The sequence below is a fragment of the Musa acuminata genome, chromosome BXJ1-10, assembly GCF_036884655.1.
Source record: "Musa acuminata AAA Group cultivar baxijiao chromosome BXJ1-10, Cavendish_Baxijiao_AAA, whole genome shotgun sequence".
Classification (NCBI taxonomy): domain Eukaryota; kingdom Viridiplantae; phylum Streptophyta; class Magnoliopsida; order Zingiberales; family Musaceae; genus Musa; species Musa acuminata.
In genome coordinates, this window is record NC_088336.1 from 28,075,164 (window position 1) to 28,092,679 (window position 17,516).

At 36.1% G+C, this 17,516-nt stretch overlaps 1 protein-coding gene across 2 annotated transcripts; it reads right to left on the reverse strand.

Moving 5' to 3' along the window:
* Positions 1-1,088: 1,088 nt before the first annotated feature.
* LOC135595940 (uncharacterized) lies at positions 1,089-17,122 on the reverse strand. Of its 2 annotated transcripts, XM_065087478.1 has the most exons (14): positions 16,817-17,122; positions 14,628-14,718; positions 14,413-14,497; positions 14,131-14,215; positions 11,152-11,221; positions 9,454-9,523; positions 6,940-6,985; positions 6,611-6,860; positions 3,551-3,756; positions 3,369-3,443; positions 1,879-1,948; positions 1,694-1,774; positions 1,449-1,528; positions 1,089-1,342 (listed from the first exon to the last, which is right to left on the reverse strand). In XM_065087478.1, the coding sequence occupies exons 1-14, from the start codon at positions 16,948-16,950 to the stop codon at positions 1,264-1,266; spliced, it is 1,422 nt and encodes a 473-aa protein (XP_064943550.1). In that variant the 5' UTR covers positions 16,951-17,122; the 3' UTR covers positions 1,089-1,263. The 2 variants fall into 2 exon arrangements, with proteins under 2 accessions (XP_064943550.1, XP_064943552.1); XM_065087480.1 differs by lacking the exon at positions 14,628-14,718 and having other exon boundaries at positions 16,817-17,007.
* Positions 17,123-17,516: the final 394 nt, after the last annotated feature.

Here is a 17,516-nt window from a genome sequence, read left to right on the forward strand (position 1 = left end):
CGAAACTCTTTTCTTTTTTTCTCTTTTATTTATTTTTTATTCCCCTCGTTATCATCATGGTGATAGGGGGTCCGGTAAGCTCAGTGCAGAATCTTCTGTACCACTTGAGCTCGCCCACTGTGGATTTAGCTTCTAAAGCTTTTCTTATTGCAATCTGGAGGGGCAGTTACAGTGAGGATATCTATATTTCATTTGATTAATTATTTCCATTTTTCTATATGCCGCTGCCGTCTCTGCTCTTGTTTGGTCGTGTGGTCGGGAGGAAGCACGAACTAGAATTAAAATCGAAGCTAGGAAATTCAGTTATGATTTTTATTTTTAAAAACCAAAATTAACCTTAGACAATTCCAATTTTGGATTCCAAATCTTGATGATTCAAGCTAAAATCAAAACTAGACTCGATGATTGTTAATTGAAACTAAAGTTAGATGATTCGATTATGATTCTTCGTTTTTGGCAACCAGGATCAATCTTAGACGTTCAATTTCGAAACTAAAATCAAGATCAAGTCTAGCTTGAAGGGATAAAACAACTTCTGAAACTAAAATAATCATCTTGACAGTGCGACCACCTAAGGAATCATAAAGGTGCATCCAACTTAAGATTGTCTTAAAGAAGCAACCGCCATGATGGTACGATCCACTTGTGGTCTTTTTGAGGACGATGGTGCGATCATTTTGATTTGGTTGTCTTGATGGCACGTCCAACTTAATGATGACCATCGTGATTGTGAATCACAATCAAGTTGAAGTAGTCGAGATCATATTTATAAACTATCATGATTTTGATAAACTATCATGATTTAACCTAATAAATGACAACTTTGTTTTAATTTTTATTTACTTTAAATGCAAGAATAAATCATGTGATGGTTAAGGCCCCAGCATAACTTGAAATCAAGCTCTAATATGGTGCATGTTGATGTGTTGTAATTTATCCTCTAATCTCGTCCTTCCAAGCCTCCTAACTATGTCACAATTGTCACTACCTCCTAACATATGATGGGATAATTGACATATTAATTTCATTAAATCTCAACTAATAATCCAAAACATTTAATATATACTCATCAAATCCTTATAAAACACTGATCAGGAAACCCTTTTGAGTATTCATTTAATATATACCAATTGTCTCTGATTGTGTGTTAACGAACCTAATTAGACTTGAGTATGTCAATTCAGCCCCCCCATGCAATTAAAAACATTCCAATTATGTACATCTATGAACACGCAATTTCATATACTTGTGACCTGTGGGAGCTCAAACGTCATATACAGGCATCAGCTCCACGATGGGAATACGGCATATCGGGCACTTCTTGCACTTCTCCGAGCAGCGCCTGCAAATAAATTCAGCACTCAAAAAGCAGAAACAAACTCCTAGAAAACACATCAAATTATTGATAACATATAAAAAGGAAAAGAAAAGATGGTGCCGGAATGTACTTGCAAAGAATTCGGTGCCGACATGGAAGGAGGACCATGCATATTTCTGCCTCGAAGCAAATCCTACAGAGCACTTTCTCCTGGAAAATACAAGCATATCCATAAATACCATACAAAAATTTCCAGAAACTCAAAACAGAATAGCTGCACTAAATCACGCATCATGCTAAAAAGAAAAGCAAACTACGCATCATGTTATAAGTTCTATCACGATTTACAAGTTTACCCAAGTTTAGAATTAATACATTTTGAAGCCTTTCGTATTCTTGCTGGCTATACTTTGTTATTTCAGCTTGTTCTCCCAAAGCTGCTTGCAGTCTCCAAACCTGACATACACAAAGTAACAAAAATAAAGCCAAAACAGAATCTGTGGTACTCAACCTTGGTAATTTAGTGGCCAAGCAAATAGAAACTATAGAATCTACTAAACCTCCTCTGCAAGATCCTTCTTTGCCATTTTCTTGACAACCTCAGGTGGATACCCACAGAAAGTGTCGTACCTGCAGATAACACTTCAGTTAGCAGAAAGATGATATTAAATTCCACTCCAAGCATTTCGAGGAAATGTTCCGATCCTAGCCAGATCTGCCACGATGGTCTGGATATGGTTTCAGGGTACTACAGTTTATTAAGGTTTTGATAAAAATTAATATTAAAAAAAAATCCATCATGATCAAATAGACTTGATCCCTGAATGGTTATTACTGCAATAAATATTTTGATCCAAGATCTTTTCGAGGACTAGATGCTTGATTTGAACTGATCCCGTAATGGTTTGTTGTGCAGGAGCCATTTCTTCTCTATTTTTGGAAGCTAATGCAACCGTGCAAGGAGGCGATGAAGCTAAAAGACATGGCCTGGCCTTGTTTTGCATATTCTCAGCATGTTCAAATCTTCTTATAAAATGGATGACTTGCATGAATATCATGAAGTGGACTTGTCACTGTAGATAATATCATCCATTTTATAATCCATATTAAAATTCTAATTCTAAATGATCTGTGGATCAATTTTATACTTGTTGACCATAGCTTTTTGTTCATTTTGGGAAAATCCAAAGTTACCTCACAGTTCTTTGAGCATGTCTGCAGGTACAACTAATTTCAGAGCCTACAGGTAATTAGGCTTTTCAACATGAATTGTCAGAAAACTACCTGCTTATATTCAGAAAGAGAGAATTAATTAAAATCTAATTTGTAAATGCATTTGATGAATAAGAGATCAGCAAGAAGATGAAGATTCAAGAAAAAGGAGAAATGTTAAAATTGTGCGTGACTAACAACACAATTCGGTCTCAGAGATCGAATTTTTCATACAAGGACAATAGTTTAAACTTGACAGCATCGCCTGTAGAATACTTGCAGGTTTGCCAGCCCTACTCTAGCATAACTGCAAAACTGGGAATTTGATCTAGAAGATATGACCATGCCAAATTTTCTTCTAAGCTTTCTTTGTTGGCATTAAACAATCTTAATAGTGTGATCCATTCATTTCCTTCTCTTCAAAGTCTAACTAAATTCACTATTGCAGAAAACAAGTAAACTCTATTTCAAAGTTACCAAGATATAATTGAAGAAGATGCCCTCACCTTATTTCCACAAAGCTAACTATGTTAAGTTACCAAGATATATCAAAGTTCCCTATGTGATAAAAGCACTGGTGGGCTTCTCAGTAGGTGACAATGGCAGACTAACGCCAGGTTGTTATTCATGTTTCTAAAATGGGGATGGCCTGGGTGGAAAGAGTTGTAGATTAGATCAACAAAGTTTGTCATAGTTCATGCACCTAAAGTCAATCAGAACAGCGGATTGCAGGTTCCCCACCCTATAGTCTGTTTGACTTAGATTAAGCATAAAAACAAATTCCTCAAAAGACAAGATAGAAAATAACTTATGAGTATGAAAATGAAGCGAGAAATACCCAGTGGTTTCAGCATGAAACAAGTGAGCTTGGTCTTCTTTGTTTCCCTCATCGATTGACCACCAACCCAGCAGTCTGCATTAGTTAGAATAAGGTATGACAATGCTCCAAAAAAGCTGTTACAATTCTATCATCTAGATATTAGAATATCATGATTACTTGGTGAACAACTAAACCAATACCTTGAACCATGATGTAGGAAAGCAAAGAAATCATGAACTCTTGATGAAATCCGGAGATATCTACTATCAATTGTTCCACTATGTAGTAAAAGAACAAGCTTCTCCACTAATCTTGAAACAGCATATAAGACACCAGCACCTTGCAAAAGAAATAATGGCAAGAAAAGAGCAAAACTTGGAATATGCCGAGCACCAGGTGGTGTTCCCTGAAATATCAGCAAGTACTAACATCTCAGCATGAGCACTATGTGGATCCATGAAATCAACATATTAAGTTATAATGATATTGAATAAAAATAAATATGAAAAATAATAAAGAACTAAAGAGTCTAGATAGGTGCATGAATAACATTAATAAAAAGTAAAAATTCAGAACTGTAAAAATTTATATGTTTAGTTAAGTTCAAAATACATAAATCTTTATTTATAATTTCTATTGAAGTTTTTTTAGGTCTTCCTCTACCTCTTATCGTACCACTAACATTAATTATTTCATCTATTCTGATTACTGCATCCGAAGATCTCCTCAACATATGCTCATACCATCTTAAATGATTTTTTCTCATCTTATCCTTTATCAAAGTGATATTTTATTGTTCACGAACAAAAATATTTCTTTTCCTATCTTTCTTAGTGGCTCCACACATCCATCTCAACATTCTCATCTCGGCAACACAGACGTCCCTCATCATTTTAACCATCCTGTTTTTACTCTATGAATAATATCTTCATCAATCTCTCCATCTAGTTGAATAATTGATCAAAGATATCTAAAGCTTTTACTAATATAATTGAATAATACCTCTACAATAATAGTCGTATAACAATAATTCCACGAAAGCATGTCCAATAGTTACCACTTGTTTCATGGCACATATACACACTAATTGTTACTAATCATCTATATGCATTAGAAATTGTCTCTCTTCTACATGTAGGCTTAGACCACTAAAATGCACAACTGAACTAAATGTTTCACGGCCATATTGAATTCTTTCTTCTTTGAAGAAGGGTTTTCACATAAAAACATGCATATTTTTCTGTGAACTAATTCATATATTTAGAAGGGACAGATCTAGCAGACAAAAGAGAATCATGACTTGAAAAACTACAAATAAAGAGACCATATCAAAAGATTCAAAACCACAATCTGAAGTTACAAAAACTGACATTTAAAAAAATCAAGTTTTCTTGATTGTAAACATAAAATGTTAAGTGATCTTGATCCAGCAGTTACCAAAAATGACATTTAAAAAAAATTCAAGTTTTCTTGATTGCACACATAAAATGTAGTTAATCTTAATCCAGCTCCATAAACAACAAAAGGAAAATTGATGACCTTGTAAATTAATTCTGTTATTTTCCTTTCTAGTTCTAGCAACAAATTCCAAAAATTATACAGCTTTTGTTATATATGCTTTCAATTCTAAAGATACTTCAAGTCATGGATTACACTCATGGGCCGATCTTAGTGATACTAGCAGGGGCCACAGCACCTACAATTCTTCTGTAATAGTAAACTTTTTTACTCTTTTTTAGTTGATCTTTCATCTCTAAAGAATATTAAATTTAGAACTTTGTTAAATGATGACATTGATTTTCTTTAGAGATGAAAGATCAACTAAAAAAGAGTAAAAAAGTTTACTATTACCCTAATCAATGTCATCATTTAACAAAGTTCTAAATTTAACATCTTTTCGAGATGAAAGATTAACAAAAAAGAGTAAAAAATTGTAGCATCTTTCTTTTGAGTTATATTGGATTCATAGTTTTCAAATCCTAAATCTTCAATTGACAGCAAAATAGTTTTTTTATTACAGAAGAATTGAATCACTCAATCGATATAAATAGTTGAAAGTTTGATTTCTTTTGGGTTTAAGTTTCCTAATTAGTTGAACCAACAAGCTATTTGGCAATTTAAATCACATCCACTCTTCTGTTAGATTCTAAGATAAATTTGATAATAGAACTAAATGCTCATTAATAAATGATCAGGAATACTTTTAGTTACTTGTCTTATAAAGCAAGGTTCATCTTACCGGTCTGTATCAATGTACCGATCGGCTATTGGTACAGTACGTATCGAGCCGCACCAGCATATCGACACATGGTATGGTGAGACATACCAACGTATCGGTATGTACTGCCCCATACCAGTCCCCCATCGAACCGGTACATACCGCTCGTACCGAACGATATATTACAGTATAGCGAACCTTGCTATAAAAAAGTAAAATAATTAGTAATTAGGCTAAAAAAAGTACCAGCACTACTTATTTGTATATATAATACAGAAGAATATATTACATTATGGACATGGTAATGCTTCTAGCCTGGCCCCCCAAACAGGCGTTTCAAGTTCCACTACTGATTACATTTTCAGCCATTCCGAGTATAGCACACCAAACAAGCACATGCTGGTGGCAGTTCCCATCTAAATTTTTGGGCATGGGATCACCATGAGCTGGCAAATCTCCACGTGCCTCCAGCATTATATCATACCGGTCACTAATGCCCATGATCCCAATGCCACAATGACAATATACTAGCCTCTGATGCTTGTTGCAAGCTGAAAGTGCTCTAATATCACAACCAAAAATTAAAGAAATTACCATATACAAAATCCCTACATTTTTGCATTATTTCCACTTGTTAGTAAATATGGCATAACCGACATCCCCACATCATTTTGTACAAGGTTAAAACATCTTGAGTGAAAGTCGAGCAAAATTTTACATCTTCTGGAACATAGTTTGTTCATAGAATCTACATACAAATTGGGTTGTCAAAATACACCTTATAACACAACATTTGCATGAGATGCACAAAGTTCTCATTCATTTGCGCAATTAATAGTGGTTTTAACACACACACAATCATCACTATATTTTATACTAGTTCACCTGATTATGCTCCCACAAAGGAGAGTGACTAGTTAAATGAACAAGCATATCATTAATATTTGGAAGTATGCAAAAAAGTTGAGAAAAAAAAGCAAACATTTATAATTGGAAGAAATATAAAAAATTCTGATGTAAAGCAAAATTTCTACCAACATACCTCCAAGCGCATACATAGCAAAACCTGGAAAACTACAAGAGGAACCTTCATTATATGGCCCCCTACATCTTGCAGACTGCATAACCTGTCCTGATCATGTTCCTCCATAGAAGAGAGCAAAAGGCCACTATTCCAGTCACGGTACCTAATTGGGGTAGAAGATGAACACGCTTCTCCATGATAAGGATGTCTATGGATCATCTGATTAGACCACTTTGTGCAAATAAGAAAAGCAAAAAATTCTGCAATTCTGCAAATGGTAGATAGGATAAGAAGAGATAAATGGACTACTTGGAAAGGCAACTAATGTGCAGGAAAATGAGTGCTACCCAAAATTGATAAACAGCTCCCACCATCCAAAAGCATCAACATCACCTGCAGCATACCAAAAAGAAAATGATAACATTCTTTTAAGGCAAAATACCATTACAAAGTATCATAGTTGTCTTATACATATTTAACTGCTAGCTGAAATATATTGTCTACTGGTACTTAGGCTACATTAACCTACCTATACTGAGAGATTAATGACAGTCAGACACTGATATACTCTTCCAAAGAAATCAAGTAGAACAAACTCACATAATAGATGAGTCCACATTTTGTCCTGGATATTGCCAGAATTAATTCTGGTCTTGTACAGTGATGAGAAGAACTGGGTGGTGTTTAAACATGGATCACTTGTTTGGTGGTGCATATACATGCCATGTTAGAGAAACATACTGACAATTATGCCATCCATTTTAGCAACCAACTCTACATAACTTGTCCAAGTCATCCCAAAAAAGGAAAAAGAGTGTTGTATTATAAAACCGTCACAACTTGGCTTGATGAAATCATTAACCTATTAACTTGATAAGCACAAATCATTAGTTCAAAATACTTAAAACTCAACTTAACAGTAATAGACTCAGACGAACCATATAAACCAACACAAAATCTTCTACCACTTCTAGAGTAGGAATAAACTGTATCATAATCTCTCCTAATAAAGGTTTGATGTCCTAGTCAAAGGTCAAATTGTAGTTCAAAATCAAACCCTAACATGACACAAGACTACGATGTCCCACTAGCCTTATTCACTGATGGTCTTTTTCTATTTGGACTAACCATGATCAACACGAGATCCACTTAGATACCATAATGTTATATCCCGATATGATAATGAGGTCACATCATACGTATGCTCATCACAATTAGCTATATTTGTTCTGACACCATTTATCATGATCCAATCCAATGGGATGATTGGCCCACTAACTTGATGGCTTAAAACCTATGATCCAGAATAAATTCGAGTGTCATAATCTCCACCACTTAAGTGTTGACTCCCTCATCAAAACCCAAACCATAATCCAAAACCAGACCCTAGTATGATGTACGTGAGGTCTAACTTGGCGGTGACTCCAAGTTGTGTTGTGTCTCTGGTCCATCCATTTATAATGTTTTCCACTTGGTCTCTCATCATGCCTAATGCTAAGTCCACTATGATATCATTTATTGACATTTGACTCGATGAGATAATAGATTTATCAACTTTATCAACTTAAAATGCTTAAACTCAAGTTATTGGTAGTACAAACCCATTCTATACTTTGGTGGATCACAAAATTTGTCAACCTTATTTTTATATTTAATATACATTGATGATCTTAGAGACCCAAACTTTCACCATTATGTCATCTTGTAAGGATGTATTCCATTCTTTAAGCTCATATAATCAATACAATCTTCCTTGTTGGAGTTTTGTTTTCCTTTTCTTTGCTTTGTTCCTTTTTTAAAACAAGTATCCAAACTTCAAGGATGAAGCATATTATGTGGTCAATATTTTCTTGGATCCATTTTTCTTGTGCAAAAACTATCCAACAAATCTTTTATATTTGAACCATTTTAACAGGATTGAAATATTATTCAAGAAGTCCAATGCCAGCTTACAAACATCTAGATGCCACCTGTGACAAAATAAACATGGATCTATTTCTTACACAGTGAAAGAGGGAATCAGATGCATGCTTCTCAAGGAAAACTTTGTATTTTTAATTTTTTATAGAATAAAATATCTTAATATAAACAGACAATCAACAGAATGGACAGAACATAACCATATGTCAAAGTTCAGAGGGCAGGCCCTAATCATAAAAACTTTTTTGTTGCTAATTGGACAAGACTCCGCATGTAACATTTCACCTAGTACTGCCAGAAAATGTGTCCATTTTGCCATTGTTGTTTCACAATATATATCTGGTTAATCATTTTTTGTAATGTAGCTTATAGATTTAGGTACACAAACAGTGAGAGACGACTATTCAATAATTAACCCTATTGAAAAGTGCATTAGAGAACTACCAGTTGGCTATCCTTGAGCAAGTTCCAGTTAACTGTACCAAAGAAACCTCGAGGATGAGATAAGGCCATGACCCACAATACCGATGTATAATATACATGGTCAATGTTCACTAGCACAGCAGCCAATGTTAACGAAAGTCCCTGAATTCCTTCATTCTATTTTATTTACTATGTTAAAAGTCAATAGAGATGTAACGGATGGCTTAAATCTTATAAACATTAAGGATGACATTTTTCTTATTCTTCAGGTAACCAGCCAGGCTGACATTTTTTCTAATTTATTGGGAAAGGTAATCGACAATGGACAATTAGTCTAATCTTTTTTGTAGAATGTGCACAAAAAACAAAGAGAAAAATGGATACACAAAGCTTCAAGGCATAAGTTTGTAATGCCAATATGAATGACAAAAAAAGGACATGCTGTTTAGCAAATGCAAAGTTCAAATCAGTTGCACAAAATAGAGCTTCAAAGAACCATGACGAAGATGACTTAATACCGCATAGCTTAAGAAGGGTGAATACTGTAGCAGCTATGAGAAACACCATCGAGATTGCAACCCAGAAGTGCTAGAAAAGAGCCAAAATTTTAGTACAAGTAACTTCAGAAAGTAAATAAAAGAAGAGAATGTGATGTAACATGCAATGCAGATCTTACTGTATATATATAATTAGCATGGGGAACCATGGACTATGAAATGTGCAAGTTACCATTCTCATCGAATACTAACTGTGCTTGTCCATTTTCATCGCTTGCTCAATTAGAAACATGTTGTCTTTTACTCTATATCCAGATTCCCTCAATATGTGTAAAGCACAGGAAGAGACCTAACATTATGTAACTCAAAAGTAGTGCACACCAATTTTGTCTAAACCACAGAAAACGAATGATCTAGAATTCACAGGACTGTCACATTTTAACACACTAGAATGCCTTCCTAGGTTTTCTTCAAGCTTTCAGGAAATTGAGTTCATATTTAGTGAATCAAAAAATGGGTCACAATGTAAAGAAGACCATAAACAAGCTAATTCTTTATGGTAGTGACACTAGAAAAGCCTAGATTCAGGTCACTAAAATTACATGGTAAAATCTAGCTTTAGAACACTTATCTAACTACTGAGTACTAACTATTGTGAACTGTTTTCTTTTGAATCTTTGTCAGCTTCAACATTTCAGAAACTTCTTTCTGCTTGCAAAACTTCTAAAAGAATTCAAATGAATGAGATACATAATCCAATTTTTGCAAGGAAAATATATTGTTAAAAATGTGTGAAAGTTGCAAACATGCATCAATCCTACAGAGATACTAAATGGCATGCATCATTTTTTTTTGCTACAGCACAGAAGAAACAACTGGGGTGTGTAATATGCATAATGCAGAGAAAAGATCAACAACAAGGGAAAGTTGAGGGATTTATTTGACAAGGATTAACATAGGAAAGGTTCTCATGAAGACAATTATTAGTAGTTGCTGCGGTTGTTGAAATCACAATAACAATGATGAGGAAATATTATATAATAATGCCAGAAGAGATAGAAGGAGAAATAGGGGATGTGACAGTTAGAAAGTAGGGAAATAGAATAGCCAAGATTCATTGTAAGACAGAGAGAAAAAAAGAGAACAGCAAGGAGGACAGAAAGAGGGGAGGTGGGCATATACGTATGGGAAGAGGAGAAAGAAGTGTTTCCATGTATGAAGTTGAACTGCCTGCCACTAGAAAGATGGAAAGGAATAAGTAATAAGCCTTTATCAGATAATTAATTTAGTCTTATCATGCAGGTTCAGACATGCTCCACAATCATCTAAAGAACATTCATATTATTTTTGCTGTAAACTTCACATTTCACAAGCAAAGCACCTCTGTGATTGAATATCACAAGGAAACGAAAATAAGAAATATGAACTAATGCCCCCACAGAGAGATATTGTATTCTTAATCTATTAAAGCTCTAGTCCCACACCAGGAGTTTGAAAGCAAGCAAAACATAAAAAAAACAATTTATAAATAGAAGTTCTGCTGGCATACTATATAGGTTGCCATATAAAGTCCAACTGATAAATAACAAATTTAATAATCAAACAGTCACAATTGACGCAGAATTATAAGCATCAACAGACAGAGGAACTGGAAAAGAGATCACATATGGCATTTGCCCAAAATGGATTGATGTTGAGCACCAATTTGTGTGAACTTACTGGAAGCATTTCCCATATAGCATCGTCACTAATGCTTTCTTCATCTCCTGGCATTAAAGCTTTACACATTCTGGAAATAAAGAATGATAGAATGTCAGGCCTAAAAGGAATGGATAAAATCACTAATATTTAACATTATCTCGAGTGTTTTATTGAAACCTCAGACAACAAGAAGTAAATGTGTGCCTAGTAATTGGAATTTGCAGCATTTGAGGTAACTAACGCTGTCGCTGCTTTATTTAATTGTTTTCATATGCCCCTAATCATGTAACTTTTTATGTTTTGGAGCTTGTGGAACTACAGCTTTAAGAAGAGCATTTAGTCTCTAGACCTTTTACAAACTTGCCTCAATCAAGCATACCTCCACTCTGGGACAGTAATTTGCATTTTTATTTTGAAATTTAGACTTAACTACAAGAACAAGACATTACTTCCATAGTTCCATACTTCCATACATCCTGATATATAAGAAATGGATTCCTTGAGTTACGAATCTCACCCCTGGCAAGTATCAAGTATAACAAAAGTTACCCCACATCGAACTCATTGGATTTGGATGGATTAAATTTCTAGACAAGCTGAAATAGGAATATCATTTGCAGGAAGGAACATATACCCATGACCATGATAAGGTACATAATTGAAACCATCTCAAAATCTGGTCGGTCTTAGATAATTGAATAGTGGGGTAGAGTAAGCTAATGAAAACGGTTCATGCCAAATGGCTAACCCACAACTGCATGAATTCAACAGTATCTTCATGAAGGCATGGAATGGAAATGCTATTTTTTGCAATGAATTTACAATCCCATGGTAGATACCCTAAAAGTGTAATATCCTTTGTGAACTAACCTAAGATATGGCTACCATTAGTTTTGCTCTTCTCATTGTTAGCTCAAGTTGATAATTGCGGTGAAACACATAACATTAAAATGTCAACAAAAACAAAGAAAAAGATAATCAGGATAAATTAAAGCAATGAAGAGTCCGAAGAAAAGTATAAAAAAAAAAGTGGGCTCAGCATGCTTCAGCTCGTACAGCTTGGTACAATATTGTATTTAATCAATCCAGCGAGTTAGCACAAAAGAGCTGAATCTAGCATGGTATGAGTCGCGTCCAGCTTGGTATAGAAATACCTTAAGCAAAGGATATAAAGGAAGCCTATCCAGTTTTTAAAGAGTGTATCCTAGTTAGACCAGGAATGGAAGTTCGAAAAGGAGTGGGCTACCGAAGTCTCGTTGCTAGCTTCTAGTAGTATCACTATGGCCTATTCTATTCTTTTGTTATTTCAATTTGGTTTTTGTCTGCTAATTTAGTTAGTCAAGATAGTCATATTTGTGTCCTAGAGTTCCATTATAGTGGAATAGGTTGGGCAAAGTTCTGTTACCACTGAGATTCATATTTTGAGAATTCTAGGTGCCTTCTTCATTGGGTTAGGGTGGAAAGATTTAATTTTCCCTTGTAACCCTAAATACCATCTTTGAATATTACTTTTTATGCTTTGTGAAGTAAAGTTATCTAGCATTGTCTCCTTACCAAATTGGAAAATGCTAGTCAGACTCACCACTTCTAACACCCCTCGTCATCATCACGAGCCCATGCCACATCAACCTGAGTCAAGTTCAGCATGATCAACCAATACCGAGGCTAGGCTAACCATAATGGGCCTGAGCAAACTTAAGGCAGCTCCCACCAGCTTACGGGTAGCTCACTTCAACCTCTGCTAGCAAAATGCGTTGAATTTGTGTACAACAAGTTGATCAATGAAAAGATACTTTTAGGGTACTCTTAGCATGTATAGGAGTGAAGAAAACACCATCTCAATTCACTCCTAGTTAAGAGAGGGTAGTCCATATATTCCCAACCACTCCTAGTCATGGTTCGTCTTACCGATCCATACCGGTGTACCAAACAACCATCAGTATGATACGTATCAAACCGTACCGACATACTGACACACGGTACGATGGGACATACTGACAAACCAGTATATACCGCTCATACCAGTCCCTTATCGGATTGGTACGTACCGCCCATAACGAGAGGTATGTTGCGGTATGGTGAACCTTGCTCCTAGTAGTATATGCATATTGTTTAGAAAAATTTCTTGTGATTTTAGATGAATTTACAAACTTACTTTTAGTACTTCTTTATAACCCTATTTTAAGTTCAATTAATACCCGAGAATCCTATTATGAATATAGTCTAGGTTAAGGAATTTGTTTAACTATTTAAACCTGTACTTAGAAGGTACTAGATGTCTCTTTAGATAAGATGTCATAGGTGATGGGATTTAAAAAAAAAAAAACTTTTCTCCCATAGTTCTTCTTAGTCAGCTATAAAAACAAACACTTGCATCACTTTTATGCATCCATAAAATTAACTTAGTTTAGCCTTAATTATCTCTTAGCTCCTGTTTGGAAGTTATTTCCCTTGATGAAGAGCAGCATTTCCTAATGTTGAGGTTGACAATTGGCTGAAACTGTTCCAGATCAGCCAAATTTGACCAAATCCAATCACTTTCAGACAATTCCAGCTACTGTTGACATCATTTAGGCAATAAAACTGAGAATTCGATTGAAATGGATGGGACTTAGCCGATACCAATGCTGACCAGGAAATGCATATTAACATCAGATAATATAGTGAACTATGATAATAATAAAGGTTAGCTTTGACCTACTCCCACACCTATGCTGAGTTTTGTGCCAACAAACCAAAGTAATGACTTGCTTAAAACCATAAGAACTCGTAAAAGATTAAGATTCCAGTGGCTTGCAGAAAATTTTGATATTCATAAAGACTCCACACAACTTAAAATATAGGTAACTTGCCATAAAAAAATCCACATCAGGTTACCTCTAGTGCAACCAAAAAATAAAACTCAGTTCATGTCGCAACCATTTGGGTATCTTTTCCAACCACTGAGCTCCATAATATATACAAATATATTTTAATGGCCAAGTAGAAACAAAGTACCTGAAATTGTCGACAAGGATGATTATCTCCAAGATCAGAAGCGGAAGAAAAACGACCTTTAAGTTAATAGCACGTTCGGCACTTACTGCGGGAAAATCCATATAGAAAAGATAAGGTAAAGTACCATAGGAGAGAGTTCAAGACTCCCAAGCCTATGATGGATGCATCAAATATGCATTTGCACATTAATGGCTTGTTCAGTGTATGTCAATAAATTTCATCTAGACTGTAATTTAGTACAGAGGAAGACCAAATTAACTAATGTGTGCCTTATTAACTTACCATTTATGCTATAAAGATATATACAAAGAAGAAGTTCAAATGCAATTAGCAGTGGTGTTGCAACAACAGCATGACAAGGTGCCCACTGTAGAAAAAGAAACCACTGTCAGCACACCATCACAAAAGACCCATATTACCAGCCACCCACATAATATAGTATACAAATTACAACCACAACACAACCTAGACAAATATAACAATAAGTTCAATCATACATGGTGATCGTGAGGCAACGATGGAGCAGGTAAGGAAAACCTCCCTCGTGCTACAACAGCATGAAATAGCCAAAGAGGGACAAATATTATCCTGCTTCATCAGACAAGAAATGAGACTGACATAAAGAAATGGAAAATGAAGAAAAAATATATTGTGAGGGAAGTGTTATAGCTCAGCATCATGCTCCATATGAATAACATAAAAAAGGTTGGATATGTTCCAAAAGCAATGCATGGACAACACTGTTAAGAACAGTATCGTATAATTGTGCAATTCACGACAAGCATAATTTTATCAGTGGCTTACATAAGATGCTACATGCTTTACCCCGGCATACTGATCCTTATAGATAACAACTAGTCCAAACTACCATGTGGTTGATCTTTGCCCACCTGTTAGCACTATATAATACAATATCTTTAGTTGAATCAAGAGCATGAGCATTCAATTTTCTTGTTATTATTTCTAATGGAATCTTTTTAGGTCTCCCTTTGCCTCTCCCGATACCAATCCTAATCGACTCATATCATCTAAGCAAACTATTTAACACCTTTGAATATGTTCATACTATCTTACATATTTTTCTCTCATTCTCTCCTCCATTGGAGCAATACCTAACTATTCCAAAATCAATATATTTTTTCCAATAATCATGCAGCTCTCCACCTCAGCATTCTCATCTAAGCTAAACTAACTCTTCTTGCATATTTTTTAGTTGTCGAATACTCTAATCCATAAAGCATATTTGACCCTACAATATAATTTACTTTTAATTCAAAGGTAACATGTCAATTGCACAAAACTTACGACAACTCTCTCAATTTTAACCTACCCATTTTTTATTTATGAACAATACTTTCATCGATCTCTCTTTCTTAAATAATAGATCTAAAATATCTAAAACCAAAAACTTACAGGAAATTCTTGTCCCTCCATCTTAATTACATCATTATTATTTTTATTGGTATTTCTAGAACTACATTTCGTATAATCGGTTTTAGTCCTAATTAGTCTAGGATATTTAGTGTATAGGTTTGTCTCCATAACTCAATTTAGGAAATAATCTCAAAGAAAGTTTCCTTAATTGAACAAATATTGTCACTGATTAACATACATCATTCGAATCTATCGTGTATATGACTAGCAAATTCATCAATCGCGAACGTGAAAAGATGACCTGACAATCAAAATTAGTAATAACAATTTTCACAAGCACTCTATAGTCTATCCTAACATTGACTAGCACTGATGCAGTCTTCTTCTGCTGGAAAACTCACATGGGTAATTGTGGAGAGAGATTATAACATTAATTTCAGTCACCAAGAAATGTAGGATCCTCCCCTATGCACAGACAACCGGAAATTTGCTATTCTCACATATCAACTGACAGTGCTCTGACAGGAAGTTTCCCAATGTGATAACAAAAACAGAATCATTAGCATCAGAGAACACCAGAAGATGACAACGACTATGAGGCTTTAAGATGCAGATAGACAGACAAGGTTGATCAATGATGTGAAAATAACAACTGTAGGCTCTTCTTCTAATTGATCAAGAATAAGATAAGTATTATGGATGAGGAGGGGAGGGAGAAATGAGTGAAGCAGCACCAAGAAAAGGAAATTAGGACCAACAAGAAGATTAAGAAATAACACAGTGAACATGCCCCCTCGCTTTAAGCAATGGCAAAGCCACGTTTCTAATTGGCTACAAGAATTCTTCATTTGCGTTATTAGGAAATCTATGTCATTATTCATTGATGCATGCCCATAATCGGCATGGGAAATCTCTATGTATACGTATATGCTCCGCAAGAGATGCACCAAGAAAAAAGGTGGGGGGAGGGGAGGAAACAGAATTAGACACAGAGATCCCCCTCGCATACCTCCGACTCGGCTTTCCTAATTCTAAATCGAGGGTGCACAAAGCTTAGCATATAGCCAATAACGTTTCTTGAAAGCTCCGCTCAATCCTCCCCACCCATCGCCGTCCATAAGACCCCAGTTGGTCAAATCCACCACCTACCCGAACCCATTAGAAGCGCGACCCGGGGTCTTCTTTCCAAGAATCGCACACTATGGCGAAGGATCCCGCCCGAAACCCCCAAGAAACGAAACATGCAATCTGTACCTCGAAAGTATTAGGGAAGGAGCGGAAGGAAGGGCAAGAGGCGAAGAAAGGAACTGACCACCAAGAGTAGGACATGCGGCCGTCTATCTTGAGGGCGACGAAGAGGGTGAAGCAGAAGAGGAGGGCGTGCGCGGCCAGACCCTGCGCCGCCTTCCCCACCCTCCTCCACGACATCGCCCTTTGACGCTGCATCGCCCGCGCCCCTCTCTGTACTGATCTCGAGACCAGCGGAGCCCTCGGAAACCGCTCTTCGCCCCTACCTAGTGGCGAAATCTCTGGTTTCTTGGCACGGAATTTGTGCGGCGGGAGAGGGCGTGAGCATAGCGGTCCGGTCCACACGAGGAGAAGGGAGGATGTCTTGCGAGATAAGCGGGGGGTGCTGAGCCACCCCTGAATCTTGTCAGGCGCGACGTCAGCTTGTCGATGGGGTGCGTCGGTGGGGCCCACGCCCGTGATTGGTGGAGATTCCCCGTCGCCTGTCGCGATGGAGACGGGCGAACGGCTCCCCACTCTCTCTCTCGCAATTACGCGGCTCAAATAATCTCCGCCTCCATCCAATTAGTCGCCGATGCAGAGTTGGTCAAAAGTAGATTAGTGCTTCGAACGAAGAGTACGTATCTGTATCGTAGCTTTCTTTAAAGCTTGTCATTGCCCCATCCGGTCATTAAAACTGATCGAATTATTATAATATGATAAAATGTTCTAATTGACGACGGACATACTTCATTGCATTTTGTGGATTAAGAAGATACATTGTA